A 21,246-nucleotide genomic window follows, 5' to 3' on the forward strand; every position below is an offset into this window, starting at 1 on the left:
ACATCAAAAAGATGCTTGTGTTTCTGATTGACAATATCGATGTGGTTTTTGGAGACCAGGTCTTCAAACAATCAATTGGAATCCCCATGGGTACCAATTGCGCCACGTTATTAGCAGACCTATTTTTGTATTCATATGAAGCAGAATTTGTGAAAAATCTTATGCGTGAAAAGAAGAAAACACCTGCTGTGACCTTCAACTCGACGTTTTGATACCGGTTTATCGACGACGTATTGTTAATTAACAATGGTAATTTCCATTCCTTTGTCGATACTATATATCCCGGTGAGCTTGAGATAAAAGATACCGCAGAGTTTGACACATCTGTTACATATCTGGATATTTTACTTGAAAAAGACGTTAATGGTAATCTCACAACCAAGCTCTATGATAAGCGTGATGACTTTAACTTTTCTATTGTCAACTTCCCTTACTTATGCAGCAATATACCTTCATCGCCTGTTTTTATATCTCAGTTGATTCGATACGCAAGAGTATGCTCTACGTATGAAAAATTTCTAAAACGAGGAAAATTATTGACAAACAAGTTGATGAAACAAGAATATCAGCAGTCTCGGTTAAAGTCATCATTTCATTTTCTATCTGAGTCAAATGCTGACTGACGTTTTTCATACTAATTTTTAGTCCATTATTTATACACTGAATTGACGACGGATATTTCCGTTATTTCCCAGTCATGACAAGGAGCACACGCGGTTGTGACCGGTCGGCAGGGGATGCTCACTCCTCCACGGCACTTGATCCCACCTCTGATGTTTTGGAGGTCCATGTTTGCTCTGCTCCTGTTTTGTATTGTTTAATTGACTTTTGATCTTGAATAATGTTCCTTATCTCTATATATCTCATTGTTTCCTTTTTATCATGATGAATTTTTAAAGCAAATTAATACAATTGTAAATAGGTTTGCTAGTATCGGGGTTCAATGTTGTTTGGGTTTTGTTTGGTTATCGATAAATTGTTTAACATCTCTCTAAAGAGTTTGTTCACTCATATGGACAAGGCACCATTTGATGGTTTGTTTGTATGTTGTGTAACGTCCCTCTCGAGAATTTTTCACTCATATGGAAACCTCACCACTTGTCGGTGGAGAGCTGCAAACTTTGTCCTATATTCGGCACTTACGACCATTGAGCAGTGAGGGCTCTTTTTCTTGCCTGCACCTACTGTGTGATAAAACGATACCGTATATTGCTGCATAGAAGTAAGGGAAAACGACAATTAAAAGGTTGAAGTATAAAGCTTGGATGTAAGATAATCATTAGTCTTTTTTTTAGTTAGATATCAAAGTATGAAACTGAATTGTCAGACTTTGTGGTATCTTCAATTTCAAGCTCACTAGAATAAAACATACGGAGATAACGAACAATATTCAAGATCAAAAGTCCATGAAACAATACAAAATAGGAACAGAGCAAACATCGACCTCCAAATCATCCGAGGTGGGATCAGGTGCCATGGAGGAGTGAGCATCCCCTAGTGAACGGTCACAACCACCGTGTGCTCCTTGTAATGATCGGGAATAACGGAAATATCCGTCGTCAATACAGTGAATAAATAATGGACTAACAAATAGTATGAAAAACACCAGTCAGCATTTGACTCAATGATAAATTGTATTTGCTGACAAGGTCATTCTATCGACCATAGAACTTATGAAATGATGACAAGGAATTTAAACGGGACTGCTGAAATTCATGTTTCATCAACTTGTTGTCAATAATTTACCTCGCTTTAGAAATTTTTCATACGTAGAGCATGCTCTTGCGGTATGCAGGTGATGAAGGTATATTGCTGCATAAGTAAGGGAAGATGATAATAGAAAAGTTAAAGTCATCATGTTTATCATAGAGCTTCGTTGTGAGATTACCATTAACGTGTTTTTTCAATAAAAATATCCAAATATTTAACAGATGTGTCAGACTCTGTGGTATCTTTTATCTCAAGCTCTACAGGATATATCGTATCGACATAAGAGTGGAAATTACCATTGTTAATTGACAATACGTCGTCGATATATCTAAATGTCGAGTTGAAGGGCACAGCAAGTGTTTTCTTCTTTTCAGGCATAAGACTTTCCAGAAATTCTTCATATGTGTACAAAAATAGGTCAGCTAATAACGGACCGGAATTGGTACCCGTGTGAATTCGAATAGATTGTTGGAAGACCTGGTCTCCAAAAACCACATAGATACTGTCAATCAGAAACTCAAGCATCTTTTTGATGTCAACTTCAGAGTACTTGTGTGTACAATCAGAATGTGTTTGAACAAAATGATTTTGCAAATGACCTATGACAAGGTAAATAAGTTTACGAGTTCCATTTTATTGAAAAAGCAGTTTTCATAGTTAAAAAAATTCCTGGAATTTTATTTTTCGTAGATACTGTTGTGTATAAAGTTGAAAGTCGTAAGTTTTTAAGCTGTTGATTTTGTTGAAATCTTGTGATTTCAAATTGTCCAAAAGTTCCTTGGATTTTTAAGTATCCACATCTAATTTACACCACTTCTTGAATATGCTGTTGCACAGTACTCTTGAAGTTTCTCCTTCACTACTGTTAATATCTTAGTGAGGAGTAAAAAAAAGAGGCCTGGTTGAACATTCACTGGAACTCGCAATGTATCTTTCTTTGTAGCGATTTTTATGAAGTTTCGGAATCCAATATACTGTAAAAAAAAAAAAAACACACACACAAAATTCGTTGGGGATTAAATTTCGTTTTTTTCGTTGTTAAGAATTATCAACGAAATTAAATCACACACGAAATATTATATAACTAAATGTTGATGGTAGTTCAAATTCATTTTGAAAAATATCTAAAACTGACATATGATTTTGAAGAATTTCTTTCTTTGAAAGGGAACCATGAGTATAGGTTGGGTTACCACTTGTAGAATTAGATCCAAGTTCTTCTAAAATACAAGAAGAAGGTATAGTTTCAATACAATTTTAGCCCTGTATTTTTCAAAAATATGAAAGTGATATAAAAAATTAAAATTCATTCTTTCTGAATCATAAAAATTCCATGCAGTAAGAATACTCAAATCGTTTTTCTCATATGACCTCCTATATGCTAATTGTGACGTCATTAACTGGTGTATTTTCCCGTATTTTCTTAAAAGTTACAAAAGATTTTGATATATGTAATTTTTCAAAGCAGTTTACCTAATATATCCAAAAACTGAAGTGGGCGACGGTGGCAGACACTATATTCTAAAGGAAAATAAGCACAGAAATGAGTCATTCTGAGGCTTTTCTGCATTAAACTTAGATATGTACCAAATTAGTGACGTCATATTTTCAGAATGGTCCTCCTTCATGACATATTCTTTAATGATTTATCAGATTCATCTACTCAACTATTGTTAAAGCCAATTTCACAACTTTTTAAGAATATTAATTTTTTAGGGCACAATAAAGCCCAAACCGTACCTTCTTCTTATATAATGCGCCTTACAAATGAAGACAATGTTCTTCCCTGCTTTTTTTTACTTATCATGTAATCTATCTAATTCTTTCTTCACTTCTGGATTATCAATCAGAATAGGATATAATATGTCGACATATAAATGTAAAAAACTTTTGCTACTTGACAATACGACGTTGATATGTCTAAATATTTAGTTGAAGGTCACAGTAAGTGTTTACTTCTTTTCGCGTATACATTTTTCGACAAATTTTGCTTAAACACCCAAAATCTACCTGATTCAAGATCAATAATTTACCGCCTGTCAATCATTAAAAAAACAATAGCTACTGATTTGATTGACAGGCCAGCTACCTGCGCTACCTGATAATTTGAGTTTGTATGTTTTGATAACAATTTACCTGGTCGTGCGTCAAACACTTTCATGTACCCGCCTTGTATACACGCGGGGTAAAAGAGAACCTTGTAAGTAATTTTATTTCAAAAACAATTGAGAGTAGTTAATTAAAACATGACTTCATAAAAAAATTGTTTTCAATTTCAACGGCTGTATGGTATTTTGGGTGCGTATCATTACCGCTAATTTTTCGAAATTTTCATTACCGCTACAAAAAACGTTACATTACCGCTACATTGCCTCTTTCGTTAGCCATCCACTGATGCGTCTACAGTACAACCTATATACATGCATAAGACCCGTTTCCCCTTCTCACAACGGGGAGGTGAAAGTAGGACTTTGAGCAGGATTTTTTTTAATAAAATCAATTTTATTTCAAAAAACACAAAAAAATTATAATCAAACACTGTTCCTAGATAAAACTCTAAGTTTTGTCAAATGTTTTTTTTACACCATCGGTAAGGCCTTGAAAGCCATTTGCTTGACTATTGTTGTATATTTGCAATAAACTACAATGGGCGTAATGTTCAGATGACGTTAAATAATTAAATTTCGACTGCAGCGTTATATATATATATATATATATATATATGAATGAATTCTGTTAATTAGAACTCATATACCGAACCATACCTGGCTAAATCGATATGAAGCGGTAATGAGTTGTTTTTGGCAGATTCAATATGTAGCGGTAATGAATTGTTTTTGGCCGGAAAAATGTAGCGGTAATGATCGGTCGAAAATCTGAAAAAATGTAGCGGTAATGAGTTGAAATTTTTGGCAATGTAGCGGTAATGTTGACCTCCCGGTATTTTTAGGCGATTTGTCGTCCAAGATATCTGCTGTAGAATTTAGACCGTCCATACACAGTACAGAAACTCTATTTGCCGAATAAAAATTATAATAAACGGAATATAGTAAATAAGAAAAGATATTTAGCACAAACGGCTTGGATAAAAAAAATCCTTTAACCCATGTTTTATCTTTGTATATATATGAATACAATCTTCACCATGTTGTAAAGAAATGTCAGAAACATGAGATTCGAGATTATAACTTTTAATTCGAATTTCCTAACGTCTGTCAATATTCGAAAGGAAAAAGTGAAGATAGTGAACAAAGATCAATTCTTAATTATAAGAAAACAATAAAATATTTCAACACAAGAACACTGGGAAATGGTGAATATTTTCGACACTATTGGTCAGAACGTAAACAATTCCTATCTCGGTACATTGTAAACACATGGTAAAGGTTCATACGACGGATAGGCCTATAAATGGAATACGCTCATTTTTTTTAATTTTAATATTCACACTTAATAAAAAAAAGAAGATATAATTACTTTGTAGTTTTAATATGTTCTTTACTTTAATTTTACTTCCCCCCTTTTTTTTCTTAAATATAAAAGCGATATTTCTTTATAATTTTTCTCTTCAATAGATATCGATGAAAGTGTTTATTAATAAATTTTATTTTGAAATATTTCAATTATTTCAAGTAGTTTCACTCAAAGTTAGACATGAAACATGGAATGTTGACCCCTGATTACCAAACACAGACTTCCTGTGTACTGCTACGTGTATATACTTTTTTGACATCTTGAGTATTGGGGGTCTCCAGGTAAATACCATCACTGTTACTTAGACCACTCCCCCTCCTCAGGTAACGGTACGGTAAAAAAAAAATTGGGTCTTTAATGTTAATACAAAAATATGTCTGTTACTAGTAATAATGGGGTGCAATTCGTATCCATGAGATTCCAAAAGATTGTTGGAAGACGTGGTCTGTAAAAACCACATTCTAGTAGATGGTGTCAATCAGAAACTCAAGCATCTTTTTAATATCAACTTCAGGGTACTTGTGTGAACAATCAGACTGTTTTTAGCAAAGTAATTTTGCAGATGACCAATGACAAGGTGAGTAAAGTTATGAGTTCCATTTTCATTGAAAAAGCAGCTGTCATAGTTATAAAAATCCTGGAATTTTATTTATCGTGGCATATTGTTGTGCATAAAGTTGAAATGTAGTAAGTTTTTTAAGCTGTTGATTGTGGTAAAATCTTGTGATTTCAAATTTTCCAACCTTTTTTTTGAGTTTTTTATTATCCACATCTGATTTACACCACCCCTCGAATATATTATTGCACAGTACTTTTGAAGTTTTCCCTTCACTACTGTTAGTATCTTGGTGGGGAGTAAAGAAAATGGCTTGGAAGAACATTTACTGGAACCCGCATTGTATCTTTGTTTGTAAGGAAATCTAAAATACTTGGATATGGAATACATATGAAAAACGCCCTCTCTTGACAGGCAAGTATATATTCACGGGAATTTGTTCACATTCTATAAGTCAATAATGTAAAAAGTTTCATTATGCATTTCACCTTTTTTTCGATTTCGAAGTTGATGAATGATTTACTAAAATTAAATCATACTTTAGGTAATTTTGTATAAATTAAGAAAAATTTAATTTTCTCATCAAATCTCATGAAAATCTGATGGATTCCTGCATTTCATTTTAATATTTCTATTATCAAAATAAAGCATGTGTTTATTTTTTTTAATTTGCTGAATTTATGTAGATTTTTTATTGTGGTCATCATTTTTAACTTTAAGTATTCTTAACAATAAATTTTCAATAGTTTATCAGGAATACCCAGAAAACTGATTATGATGGTCAAAGCCCTGTGTGACAAATTTCAGTGCTCTGTGATTGATGACAACGAAACCACAGACCCCTTTCCTGTGATGACTGGTGTTAAGCAAGGATGCTGCATGTCAGGCTTCTTGTTCCTCCTAGTGATAGACTGGGTGATGCAATAGACTGTCAGAGAAAACAGAACAGGAATTAGATGGGACTTCACCACTATGCTTGAAGAGCTCGACTTTGCGGACGACATTGCCCTACTATCATCAGTAATGAACCATCTTCAGTCTAAGACAACAAAACTGGAAGAAAACTCCGCAGAAGTTGGGTTGAAGCTGAATGCCAAGAAGTGCAAAGTGATGAAGATAGAATGCAAGAGTGAAAGCAGCCTGACAGTTGGAAACATCGAAGCCGACGAGGTGGACAGCTTCACATACCTCGGCGCCAATGTCAACAAGAATGGAGGAGGAACTGCTGACATCAGGAAGAGGATAGCACTGGCCGGCGCATCCTTCAGGAGGCTAGCCAACATCTGGAACACTACGAGGGTCGTTAGAAAAGTTCGCGGACACATTGAATTACGGAAAATCTATTGTGTACTGTGAAGTATGACCTATGTCTGAGTAATTTCCTACATTTTGGTTATTTGTATGTAAAAAATCAGGTCCATATGATAAAATTTGAAAATTAACAACGATTTTTACTATGAGGACATGGGATTCACGGAGCAATCACTTGACGTAAGGCGACGTGACAACCAGATTTCAACCCGTTACGCTTTGTCGCAGTTCTATAAATCTTTCATTTCTTCAGATTTATTTTATCTTTTTCTACTTTAAAATTGAATATCTATATCAAGACATGTTATTTTTCTTCTATAATGTCTTTTGTACTGATTTGGATATTATTGAGATCTTTAAAAAAGTCTATGCAGTTAATCGATCGGGTATGGAAACTTTGCCAAACCATTTAGGCGCAACGCAACGTCCATGCGATACGGGGGTATTAAAGTATCGATGTAGTTAATCATTCAAAATGTTAATCTTTCCATTCTTATGAAGCTACAACCATTTGAAAACTTGTCCTTTGTAGGTGTAGAAAATTCCCGGCAGCATCTTGAACATTTTATCGCCTTTTATACATTTTCCAGTCTGCATACATAATTTTTACGTACTGCAGTGCTCCATGACGCTCAATGACGTTCCGATTTTTGGCTGTGTTTTTACGTGTTGATCATTTATAAACGGCTACAAAACAGGCATATACCCTCCAATTTACCTGAAAATTTCTCCCAATGACGTTTCATGAATACTTTAGCGGCAGGTAAAATATCATAAATCTCTTTGCGCTACATTTGTGCAATTTTTAATTTTAATAAAGAGTCTTTGTGATGTAAACGTGCCAAAATATAGCATGCTCCGTGAAGCAAGTTTTATCAAAATAAAAACACTGTACATTTTTCAATAATCACCGGAGATCACCAAATTCTTTTATATTTATTGGAAAAAAGGTAAAGATTTTATCTGGAAAGTTTGACCGGTTTCGTGGAAACAGCGCGCTCACAATAGAACTTGTCCGCGAACTTTTCTAACACCCCTCGTACAACCATCAGTAGAAAGATAAAAATCTCCCTCTTCAAGAGCCTGGTCCTCTGTATTGTTATATGGATGCGAGACCTGGAAGCTTACCAAGACGGAGGAAAAGAAGATTGACATCTTTCAGACCAAGTGCCTCAGAAGGATCGTTAAGGTCAGATGGCAGCAGCATATCTCAAACAACACAGTACTGATGACGGCAGAAGCAGAAAGCATCAGTGGAGAAGTGAGGAGGTGGAGATGGAATTGGATCGGCCATGTGCTTAGGATGGATACCACGGATGACTGTTGTGGCCCTCGGGTGGACGCCTGAAGGGAGAAGGAAGCGAGGTCGCCCGAAGACAACATGGTGACGGATGGTGGAGGTGAAGCGAAACAATGCTGGCTAGAACTCGTGGAACACGGCACGCCGTGCAGTCTCAGACCAGCCCCGGTGGAAAAGAGATGTCCAGGCCTTGTGTGCCTCCTGGCATGGAGAGAATGAAGGTAAGGTAAGGATCAGGAATGTCAACAAAAATGCTTGATTTTATATTAATGTTAACATCACCTTCACTTAAAAGTAAAACATGCTAAAGTTTTTATAATGAATTATTGATATTTAATACACACAATTACAAGTACATCCGAAATAAAAGTTTACTTCACTTATCAAAACACACTCCGTGCATATTGTTCTATACCTAATTGTTAAATAAACGTGACCTTACCGCTTGGGTATAGTGAATGATGTAACAAAAATAATATTGAAGGCTATGTGTGGTTATATCATGGCGGAGAGACAATTAATACCATTTTAGAAAAAAAAATCGACGTTTGAAAACAGGTTAATTTATGATACTTAATATACGAATCAATAATTGTTTTTAAGGATACTATTTAACTTTTAAAAATTTAATACCTTACAAAAGAAAATCTTAAAATACTAATGTTTTAAAATTGTGAATTGTTATGGTAATATTTAATTTCTTTTGGAGTATTTGCAGATATTAACATTCCTGTGAAAAAAGCTCTCTTTGCAAATAGTGCTTATTACAGTGTAAGAAGATAGGCAAGTGGAAATGTCGACCGTTATTAAAGTGACTTAATGTGCATTACCTAAAACACTTATCACCAACCATCTGTTTTATCCCCTAGAGCTGCCAAGAAAGTTGATCCTGTATGAAACGAATTTCAAAATCAAATGTATAAACGTGCCTCTATCTGCATCATAGAAGACTGCACCGTTTGTTTGGGTTATTTACCGTAACAATTAAGTCCAAAGACAAAATTTCAAGGAACCACGGAGAAGATAAATGTTGCATAATGGGATGTTCCAATGTGTCACATTCTTCTATTTTTTGTGAATCGAAATAAATATTTCAAAGCGTTTTGATGACAAGCATTGAAACTTTGGGTGCAGCTCAGATTTGCAAGCAGAGTCCTGAAGGTTGATACAATTTTCGGCTTAATAGACCTCTTCGTTTTTTCACAGAAAATCGATATATAAAGAAGTGATGCTGCATGTTTGTTTCTGTTCCAATATACAATAACAGAACAAAAGAGAGGCATTATCGGGTAAGTAATTTTAAAATGATGCCTATATTGCATAGCGATGGCATTGATTAATTAATTTAATAATTTGTTTTTCATAGAATGTTAAGGAATTAATTCAGTTTTATAGAGACCTCTACACCACTTTCCGGTGAGAGTCTGCAAAATTAGACCAATGTACTTTGGCCCTCGTCTGCTTTAAGTTATCAGGGTCTTTTAAGCACCAAACCAGAAATAACATAGGGCCTCGGTTTTGCCATATCGTCCAAAAAACGACCCATATTTTGCCAAAAAATTACATACAGAAATTGAAGGAAAAAAGCTTCGTATCATACTCTCCAAGAGGTACATTTAGGTAAATGTATTTCCTCTCGATTCCTGGATTTAGATTTATTGAGAATCGTGGTATTACCAGGTATACATGTGTATCTTGGATTTTTAAAGATAAGAGAATCACGACTGCAGAAAAATATCAAATAATACGAGATTTAATATGGACATCATATTATAACAGGTCCATTAACATGACTAAAGTATCTGTAAACCATAGCTTGAATTAGTATTCCCCTGAAAGAACACTTCCAACAATCGTTTGCTATGCAAATAATTTTAAAGCTCACATGTTCAGTTTTGCCTATTTTTTTTTTATACCTTCCTATACTTTTTCTGTGCGGATTTTTTACTTGTATCTATTGTGAAGATCCTTTAGTATTGTAAACTAAATTTACCTTCACCCAGTAATCTTCTGACAGTATCATCAAAAGTAGTTATCTGGCTATAGATTTACAATGTCAATTTTGATCCCCAGTTAAAAAGAATAACGTTCAGATAACGACGGTATATCTGAGGAAGATCACAAAATGTTTGGAATATTTTCTATGCTAATTTAACCTTGAAAGTGATATTAATGATTCTACTTCCGTCAAATATAGCGAACTAACAATGAATAAGAGACCCAAGGCATATATACCGTAAATGGTCAAATTATTGAACGCGTTAATATTAGCATTTTTACAAATGCATTGACAAAAATTAAATTATTAGATACAAGACCCCCAAAACAAGTCAGGATGTCAAGTTACAGTCAGAAAATAACATTAATTCGCCAAGATATGAAATTTTCTGAACAGCATCATTATATTTAATTACATTTGTTTAAAAAAAAAACTAAAAGGTAATTTTATATGTGTGAATGGAACATATATACGAGAGCTGTACAATAAATTATGTCATCGGTGCTCGGAGAGAAACAAAAAACGCTTTTCAATGATTAAGCCTTACTGATTTCATTTTTAAAATATTCTCTTTTAATTAAAACACATGTCTGTAACATTTTCCCCACATTCCTGATTGTTTTCAGAACACATTTTGAGTATGGCCCTTAGTATACTGGAATATGGCAGATCCTACGATTCTTCTTTCTGAAAGGTGTTTTTCTTTTTTTCAAGTTTGGAAAATGAAACAAATCAAAGGGTGAAAGATCTGGCGAATATTGTTGGTGTGACAAAGCATTAACTTTCCGTTTATCCCCAAAACTCTTTAACTCTTCATGGCGTGTTCGTTTGGACGCTGTAATGAAGAAAGATTCCTGATTCTGGTTCCATCCTTTCATAAAACTTCGGATTTATCTATTTATTTATTTTTTTTTTTTTCTCAAAAGATTGCTTTCCAGACTTCTCCAGAAATTGAACTGACTCCCCGAATAAGAATTTTAACAACAAGATCACTAATATTTAAGAAAATGGCATAAAAACCTGTTTTTGTGCTTTTGCAATTTTTTGCTCTTCTCAAACCTTGGCTGTTTTTATCAAGTGCATCTTATTATATATTCTTACACGCTGTGTAAAAATTTTTTTTACTGTCAAATGTTTCTGTGAAACAGTGTAAACTTTTCACAAAATGATGCCCCTATCAATTTTGCTAGGTGTCTTAAAGTCAATCAAACATCATCAGTGATAATCTGTTGAATTTTTGCAATCAGTACATTGGTTGTTGTAAGTCCTTGTCGCCAAGGACGGTACCCATTTTTGATGCCCATTATATTATTTTTGTTCATTGAAATCCACCTGCGCATGTGTCTATAAAACAGACATTGGTTGCTATAAATTCCACATATTTCAGTGAATATTTCTTTGGGATTCTGAACGAGTTTTACAGCAGCTTTCGTGAAGAGTTTAATTTCACATTAGTTTACCGATTCTTTACCATTAGCTTTTAATGCATTGTCTGGAATAGCCCTTTTTTTAGCTTCTCACAATGAAACTATGTGATGAAAAGTAGTCATTAAACTGTAATTAATTCATTAAATATTAAATCAAGAGAGAAGGTCAAGCTTAATGTCATATGGTTTCTATGTTGTGTGTCATAGAGCTCATGACATTATTTAATGAACAGCCCTCGTAAATCTGTAGTTTAAAATTTATCAAGAAATGTATTTAAAAATCTGAACGTCTTTTCCTTAAACTTCAATATGCCAATAAAGGAATTGACGCGGTTTATAAAACTTACATGTATAAGTAATATTCTCAATCACAAAAGGATGCAGTCTTGTTCAAATATATGGAGATAACGAACAGTAATCAAGCTCCAAAGTGAATACAAACATAGGTCTGCTAATAAAGAGGTGCTATTAATATCCAAGAGAATTCCAAGATATTTTTGGAAGACCTCGTCTCCAACTTCAACATAGACATTGTCAATCAGAAATCCAAACATCTTTTTGATGTCAACTTCAGAGTACTCGTGTATACAATCAAAATGTTTTCAAAAAGGATATGGAGATAACGAACAGTATTCAACATCAAAGCCCATTAAAAAAAATGCAAAATAGGAGCAGAGCAAAGACGGACCTCCGAAACATCAGAGGTGGGATCAGGTGCCATGGAGGAGTGCTCCTTGTCATGATCGGGAAATAACGGGAAAATCCGTCGTCAATTCAATGTATAAATAATGGAATACTGTAAACCAACTTTTATTCGCGGCGACTTTATTTCGCGATTTACCAGAGATAAACTAGTTCGCCACGATTAATTTTCGCGATCAAGGCTTTCTGGATCTGTTGTTAATAGTCATACACTTTAAGGACCGGTTCGCAGCAAGAAATATTCACGAAGAAGACGATCTCGCGAACCTCGCGAAAATTTCTCGCACGCGAATAAGAGTTGGTTTACAGTAACAATAAGTATGAAAAACGTCAGTCATTTGACTTAATGATAAATTGTATTTGCTGACAAGGTCATTCTATCGACCATAGAACTTACGAAATTATTACTTTAACGAGACTGCTGATATTCTTGTTTCGTCAACTTGCTTGTCAATAATTTACCTCGTTTTAGAAATCGTTCATACGTAGAGCATACTCTTGCGTATCGAATCAACTGAGATGTATACACTCCGTATGCAGATGATGAAGGTACTAGTATATTGCTGCATAAGTTTACATTAGAAAAGTTAAAGTCATCATTTTTATCATAGAGCTTGGTTGTTTGATTACCATTGACGTCTTTTTTCAAGTAAAATATCCAAATATGAAACAGATTTGTTAGACTTTGTGGTATCTTTTATCTCCAGCTCTTCAGTATATATCGTATTGACGTTTGAATGGAAATTACCATTGTTAATTGACAATACGTCGTAGATATATCTAAATGTCGAGTTAAAGGCCACAGCAAGTGTTTTCTTCTTTTTACGCATAAAATTTTGCTCAAATTCTGCTTCATATGAATACAAAAATAGGTCAGCTAATAACGGAGCGCAATTGGTACCCATGGGAATTCCAATAGATTGTTGAAAGACCTAGTCTCCAAGAACCACATAGATAGTGTCAATCAGAAACTCAAGCATCTTTTTTATGTCAACTTCAGAGTACTTGTATATGCAATCAGAATGTGTTTTAACAAAATAATTTTGCAAATGACCAATGACCAGGTAAGTAAACTTACTAGTGTCAATGATATCAAAAAGCCTGGACTTTAATTTATCGTGGGGAATGACTGTGTATAAAGTTAAAAAGTCGTAAGTGTTTAAGCTATCGCTTTTGGTAAAATCTTGTGATTTCAAATTGCCAATAAGTTATTTTGATTTTTTAAGTATCCACATCTGATTTACACCACCTCTCGAACATATTGTTGCACAGTAATCTCAAAGTTTCTCCTTCACTACTGTTAAAATCTTAGTGAGGAGTAATGAAAGAGGCTTTGTTGAACAAAATTCTAAGTACATGAGATATTAAAATCTGTGTTCTAATACTGGTTAGAAAACATTTTTTCTCAAATGAGATAAGATATAAAATGGTATAGATAATTTTATGTTAAAAACATGCATATACATTATGTGTTCATGAAATATATTCCTTTTCAGAGTTTACAATGAATAATTCAACAGAAGGCGATGCAGATGATATGGAGTTGTTTCCCTTATACGTGACTGTGCCCTTGGGAATCTTTTTAGCTTTCCTGATTTTTCTGGCGATGCTGGGGAACGCATTGACAATTATTGCGTTCGTGCGAGATAAAAAGTTGCAGACCGTTTACAATATGTATTTGGTGAACTTGGCCGTTACGGACTTCGCTTTAAGTTTATTTAGCATGACGGTGTATTCCGTGCACACCCTTGCCAGCTTTTCCTGGCCCTTTGGATACCACTTTTGCAAGGTCTTTCTGGTGATTGATTTTACACTTTGCTTGGAATCTGTTATTTCTATCGTAGTCATCAGCTTAGACAGGTTGCTTCTTCTAAAGCACGGTCCACACTACGTATTGAAAGAGTCCACAAAAGTAGCCACGATAAAGATAGCTGTCTCGTGGGTGTTGGCGGTTTGTCTGTATTCGCCGGCTATCATTGGGTGGGACTTGTGGACGGGTGAGGACGTGAGCGCCCCGGAGGACTGTGATGTACAGTTCGCCTACCACTTTGTCTTCACCACCACGACAGCCGTCATCGAGTTTGCCATTCCATTTATCATCATCAGCATCTTAAATTTTCTCATTTATCTCGAAATACGTAAGCGAACAGTGGTATTTCCTATGACCAATACAGGGAATTCCTCGTCTGAACCAAATGCAGACTATACAAGCGCCGCAGCCAAGGAAACAACACGTAAAGACATCAAGGCAGCCCGTTTTCTTGCGATGTTGGTTCTTGTTTTCTTTTTGACCTGGGCTCCGTACACTATTACGACCATCATAATTTCTTTTTGTGAAGAGTGCGTCAATGAGTACGTTTATGAATTTTTGGTATGGTTGTTGTGGTCTAAATCCGCAATCAACCCTTTTCTCTATGTGTATAACAGTACAATGTTCTACAAGAACTTTAAAGAAATACTGAGATGCTGTAGAGGATCGGCTACAAATACCCTGAACTCTACCGTCGTGTCTCATGTCACATCTTGAGAAGAATTTCTAAATGGTATTGTTAACTGAAAAAAAAAATATAACAGAACTGCTTAGCTTAGTTTCATACTTAACAAGGGGAGTTAAAACAGACATATTTATGTGTATGTACGTACGTTTGACTGGTGGAAAAGTCAAAGAAAAACCCGTCATCAATTCAGTGTGTAAATAATGGCCTAACAATAGGTATGGAAAACGTCAGTTAGCATTTTATATAGTGATACTAATAGTTTGTACTTGCTGACAAGACCATTACATCTCGACCATAGAACTTTGGAAATGATAATTTTTATGAGACAGTTGGTATTATTGATTTATTAACTTGTTTGGCTAAAGCTTACTTCTTTTTTATGAATTGATCAAACGTAGAGCATACTATTGTGTATCGAATCAACTGACATATATAAATTCCGTATGCAGGTGATGAAGATATATTGCTGCATAAGTAAGGGAAGTTGACGATTGAAAAGTTAAAGTCATATCTTTAGTCTTATCATAGAGCTTAGTTATTAGATAACCATTTACGTCTTTTTCCAGTTAAATATCCAAATATGAAACAGATGTATTGGACTCTGTTGAACACATTTTTCGTTCTCGTATCGACATAAGAATGAGAAAAATAAATTTTAATTGCCAAATTTGGGTCGTCGATATATCGAAATGTCCACAGGAAGTGTTTTCATCTTTTCACGTGTAAGATTTTTCACAAATTCTGCTTCATATGAATACAAAGATAGGTCTGCTAATAGTAATCGAATAGATTGTTGGAAGACCTGGTCTCCAAAAACCACATAGATATTGTCAATCAGAAAAGCAAGCATCTATTGAAATCAACTTCAGAGTACTTGTATGTACAAACAAAATGTTTTTTTTTCAATAAAACAATTTTGAAAATGACCAATGACAAGGTAAGTTAATAGTTCCTTCCTTAGAGAAAAAGTAGCTGTCAATAATACATGAATCAAAAAGCCTATATTTTAAATTATCATGGGGAATAGTTGTGTATAAAGGTGAAAAATCGTAAGTTTTTAAGCTGTTGATTTTTGGTAAAAACTTGTGATTTCAAATTGTCCGAAAGTTCCTTGGAATTTTTAAGTATCCACATCTGATTTACACCACTTTTCGATTGTATTTGCTGATAAGGTCATGTATTGACCATATAACTTGCAACCTGTTGACTTTAGACGATTGTTTCAGCAGCTTGTTTGTCTATAGCTTGCCTCATTTTAAAAATTGTTCGACAGTAGAACATGCACTCGCGTATGAAATAAACCTTATACATATATGTAAAATGCTTTCTTTGGATGTTAGTACGGGAATTAATGTCGCAGTTGTTGCGGAAAAAATAGCTTGTGTAAGTGGGAAAAGGATATTACGAACAAAGTTTTTTTTAATTAAGTACCATTATTGCTGAAGAATTTTAAAATCGTTTTCATGGTTTTAATTAAATCCTCATATTTCGAAGTTCTTCCAAATGGTTATTGAGATTGTTTCCAGACCGCAATTACATAGAAACATTGCTTTTTGAGAAATCGTCTTCTACAATTAAAAAAAACAATTACAAACAATACAAATCTATATACAGTTTACAAACTGTTGACTTTATACAAGGTCTTTGAAATCAATTTAACATCAACTTATTCATCAGTAGCCTACTTCGGTTTAAAATACTAAAAGCATGCCTTTGAGTACCGAATAAGTTGGTAGACGTAAATACCACATGCAGGCAAGAACGGCCTACTTAAGGAAAGTCGACGATAGAAAAGCTAATGGGTGCGTTCATAATTCTTAAATTGGTACAGATATCGATTTGCCAAATTTGGTTTGTCTTTGGCACCAATGTTGAACAATGGTACAATTGGTTGCCTTTAAACTGTGAACGGCATATTGGTAAACTGATGAAAAAACAAACATGGCTTCTTGTTTCTATAATACGATGAAGTAGTTAGTTAGCCTTATCGTCTATAGCCTGCCTTATAACTCGTTCTATTTTTTTTTTAAAGTCAGAAATAACTCTACAAGTCAATCAGGTTGAATATGTCAAAGATGTTTCCAGAATCATGTTGTCAACCTTGTATGTGTGCTAACCAAAAAGAAATCAAAATGCCAAATATTCTAATATTGCAATGTTTTTAAGAAAACACTGTTGATTAATTTTCAGCACTTTTTACTGAATGGAAAATAAATTCAATTAATCACATTAATTACAATTTATGAAGGATCAAATCTCTTTCCAAACCTCTTTGCTTGTATTGAAACTAAACAGTTTTATATGCATGATTCTATTCAGAAGCTGAAGAATAAAAGGTATAATAAGAAACAATAAACCTGAACACATTTTATTGTCTCATAAGCTTCATTTTCATATATATATATATATATATATATATATATATATATATATATATATATATATATATATATATATATATGACATAATAAATCGAATATAAAAAAAAAGGATCATTTAGCTCACAGCACTTCCCTGACGGAAAGTCACAATCTCATCAACCAGAACTATAAGAATAGTTAGAGTGATTTACAAGAGATTGTTCAGCATTCAAAAACTCAATTACATCTGATGAGTTTAAAAAAACAAATTTGTAAAATCGAGTAATTTTTTCGAAAAAATACATGCACTTCATAGTATAAAAAAGTACTCGCATATCCCTTTATTTATTATATTTTCTTTCAAGAAGAGATTTTAAAATTGCATAATACTTTGTAAACTCTCGGAAAAAGTACACACCATTATCCCGAAAACTTAAAATTAGCAAATTGTTATGACTAAAATACCTGGGTGTAGTGCCATGGGAATCTCGATTAATCGTTCGTTTGAGTAAAAAAAAACTTCAAATGAGGCCAAGCTTAAACCAGAAGTCTCTGTCGAGACTGTAGCTCTACTGGTTTATACTTAAAACAAAGGTAGAGAAAAGTAGCAGTTGGGACTTGAGATTTTAAAACAGCAATAAATAGAAAAATGATCCTTGCCACTCATCAAAATAAATGCACAGAATTATGTATCTTTGTGTAGTCTACTTGTATAGTCTACTTGTGTGCCAAGTTATACTGAAATCAGACCAAAACTGTAGGAGGAGTAGCAATTTGAAAGAATTTCACAGAAATTTCTATTTTTAGTAACCATGTCAACACTGTTCATCGAAAGCAAAAACTGATGCAGAGAATTATGTATCTTAGTGTAGTCTACTTGTGTGCCAAATTATATTGAAATTGGACTAAAACTGTAGGAGGAGTAGCATTTTGAAAGAATTTCACAGAAATTTCTATTTTTAGTAACCATGGCAACACCGTTCATCCAAAAGTAAACACCCATGCAGAAAATTATGTATCTTAATGTAGTCTACTTGTGTGCCAAGTTATATTAAAATCAGACCAAAACTGTTGGAAGGGTAGCATTTTGAAAGAATTTCAAAGAAATTTCTATTTTTAGTAACCAGGGCAACGCTGTTTATCAAAATCAAAAACCGATATACAGAATTATTATCTTAGTGTAGTCTACTTGTGTGCCAAATTATATTGAAATCAGACCAAAACTGTAGGAGGAGTAGCATTTTGAAAGATTTTCACAGAAATTTCTATTTTTAGTAACCACGGCAACACCGTTTATCGAAATCAAAAACTGATATACAGAATTATGTATTTTAGTGTAGTCTACTTGTGTGCCAAATTATATTGAAATCAGACCAAAACTGTAGGAAAAGTAGCATTTTGAAAGAATTTCACAGAAATTTCTATTTTTAGTAACCAGGGCAACACCGTTTATCAAAATCAAAAACCGATGCACAGAATTATGTATCTTAGTGTAGTCTACTTGTGTGCCAAGTTATATTGAAATCAGATCAAAACTGTAGGAGGAGTAGCATTTTGAAAAATTGTTTACAGACAGATGGACGGATGCCGGACGCATTACTATCGCATAAGCTCTTCTGGTCTATGACCAGAAGACCTAAAAATTCTTTGTTTGCAGTTGCCGACTCATAATTTTTAGAGTGGGTCGGTAGGTAGGTATGCTTTTTTTTTTTTTTTTACAAATTTTAGTTATAAAGTTTTTGTTGGATTACAAACCATAGATTTTCAAAGGGTTATTTTATGTAAATAAAGGTCTACTTATTTTATGCCACTTAATATCGACAGAAACATCTAAAATTTAACAAATTAAAAATTCAACAAGTTTCAACATCCTTAAAATTTGAAACTTCCAAAAAAATTTCTCAAATAACAGCTGAAGAAAAGTTTGGGTTGGGTGCATTTTTAGTGGGTCAGTCGGCAACTGCAAACAAACCATTTTTTATTTTAGGCCTGAATGTCATTTGAAAATTGTTTAGATACAAGTTTATGCTATTAATACTTTGCATAATTTTTATAAAAGGGAGAAAATTTCACATACTTTTTAAGCTGGTTTTTGGTATCCCATTGATTGAAATTATTCAACTCAGTGTAGAGTCTGAATTAGAATATGAGGTTTTCTTTTATTCAAACTACAATTTTGTATGTACATTTTGATGCCACCTTAATTGGGGTAAATTAGTTTTAACCCTGTCCTGTCTGTCATTTTGCTGTCAGCAAAAACTTGAACCTTCCCCATATTTTTGATTAATTAGTACTTCACATTTGTATTCCTTGTGACAAGATTTTTCTATAGTTTACAACATATTTAACCTTGGAGCATGACCCACTTTAAAAAAAAACTAGCAATATGTCCATAGGACATGAATGCCCCGCCAAGGATATCTTAGTAAAGCAACATGAAAATTTATATGTGAATAAAATTTGATCAGTTTGGTTCAGACAGGGCTTATAGTTAGTAGGGAATAAAAATGTAGGTCAGATCCAGCATCCGAAGCAAGTCTGTTAGTGTCCATCCCTAGATGCATCATCCATGCAAGTTTGGTTCAGACAGGGCTTATAATTACTTGGGAATGAAAATATAGGTCAGATCCAGCATCCGAAGCAAGTCTGGTAGTGTCCATCCCTAGCTGCATCATCCATGCAAGTTTGGTTCAGGTAGGGCTTATAGTTACTTGGGAATGAAAATATATGTCAGATTCAGCATCAGAAGCAAGTCTGGTAGTGTCCATCCCTAGATGCATCATCCATGAAAGTTTGGTTCAGGTAGGGCTTATAGTTACTAGGGAATGAAAATGTAGGTCAGATCCAGCATCCGAAGCAAGTCTGGTAGTGTCCATCCCTAGATGCATCATCCATGAAAGTTTGGTTCAGGTAGGGCTTATAGTTACTAGGGAATGAAAATGTAGGTCTTCCAGCATCCGAAGCAAAGTGTCCATCCCTAGATGCATCATCCATGCAAGTTTGGTTCAGGCAGGGCTTATAGTTACTAGGGAATGAAAATGAGGTCAGATCCAGCATCCGAAGCAAGTCTGGTAGTGTCCATCCCTAGATGCATCATCCATGCAAGTTTGGTTCAGGCAGGGCTTATAGTTACTTGGGAATGAAAATGTAGGTCAGATCCACCATCCGAAGCAAGTCTGGTAGTGTCCATCCCTAGGTGCATCATCCGTGCAAGTCTGGTTTGGGTAGGGCTTATAGTTCCTTGGAAATGGACCTGCTCCAAAAACTTTAACCTGGTCACTCATCCGGGAAATGTAGGTCAGATCCAGGGTCCGAAGCAAGTCTGGTAGTATCCATCCTTAGATGCATCATCCATGCAAGTTTGGTCCAAGTAGGGCTTATAGTACCTTAGGAATTAACCTGCTCCAAAAACTTTAACCTGGTCACTCATCTGGAAAATGTAGGTCAGATCCAGCATCCGAAGCAAGTCTTGTAGTGTTCATTCCTAGATGCATCATCCGTGCAAATTTGTATCAACATGTGAAGTTTGATAACACCATTTTGAATGGTATGTTTAAAGCTGAGCTAAACACTAATTTAAGAAAAGTGAGGTCAAGGTCAAAGGAAAGGTCAAGGTCAAAAAACGTTGATACAGTTGCATAGCTCTCATCAATATCTATCAGCATATGAAGTTTGATGAAAATATCTTGGATAGTTTCTTTGAAACTTAACTTTGAACAGAGCTAAACGCAAAGTGTGATGGAAGGACGGAAGACGGACATGACAAACACTATATGCCCCGGCCATATTCATGGCGGGGCATAAATAAAAAATTCAACCTTTACTATGTTTGGTGCTTGGGTTCATACTTCTCAAGTGCATTCATTGTGACTAGACCTTTCTATGGATATAAATATTTTTGACCTTGAC

The 21,246-nt window shown here is 34.4% G+C and overlaps 1 protein-coding gene across 1 annotated transcript; it reads left to right on the plus strand.

Moving 5' to 3' along the window:
• Positions 1–13,869: 13,869 nt before the first annotated feature.
• On the plus strand, positions 13,870–15,006 carry LOC134244015 (histamine H3 receptor-like). The gene has a single exon (XM_062726266.1). It carries the CDS (start codon positions 13,984–13,986, stop codon positions 15,004–15,006), a length of 1,023 nt encoding a protein of 340 aa, XP_062582250.1. The 5' UTR covers positions 13,870–13,983.
• The last annotated feature ends 6,240 nt before the right edge of the window (positions 15,007–21,246 follow it).

This window comes from Saccostrea cucullata, unplaced genomic scaffold (assembly GCF_032062105.1).
Source record: "Saccostrea cucullata isolate Sc308-1 unplaced genomic scaffold, CSIRO_AGI_Scuc_v1 ctg108, whole genome shotgun sequence".
NCBI classification, from domain to species: Eukaryota; Metazoa; Mollusca; class Bivalvia; order Ostreida; family Ostreidae; genus Saccostrea; species Saccostrea cuccullata.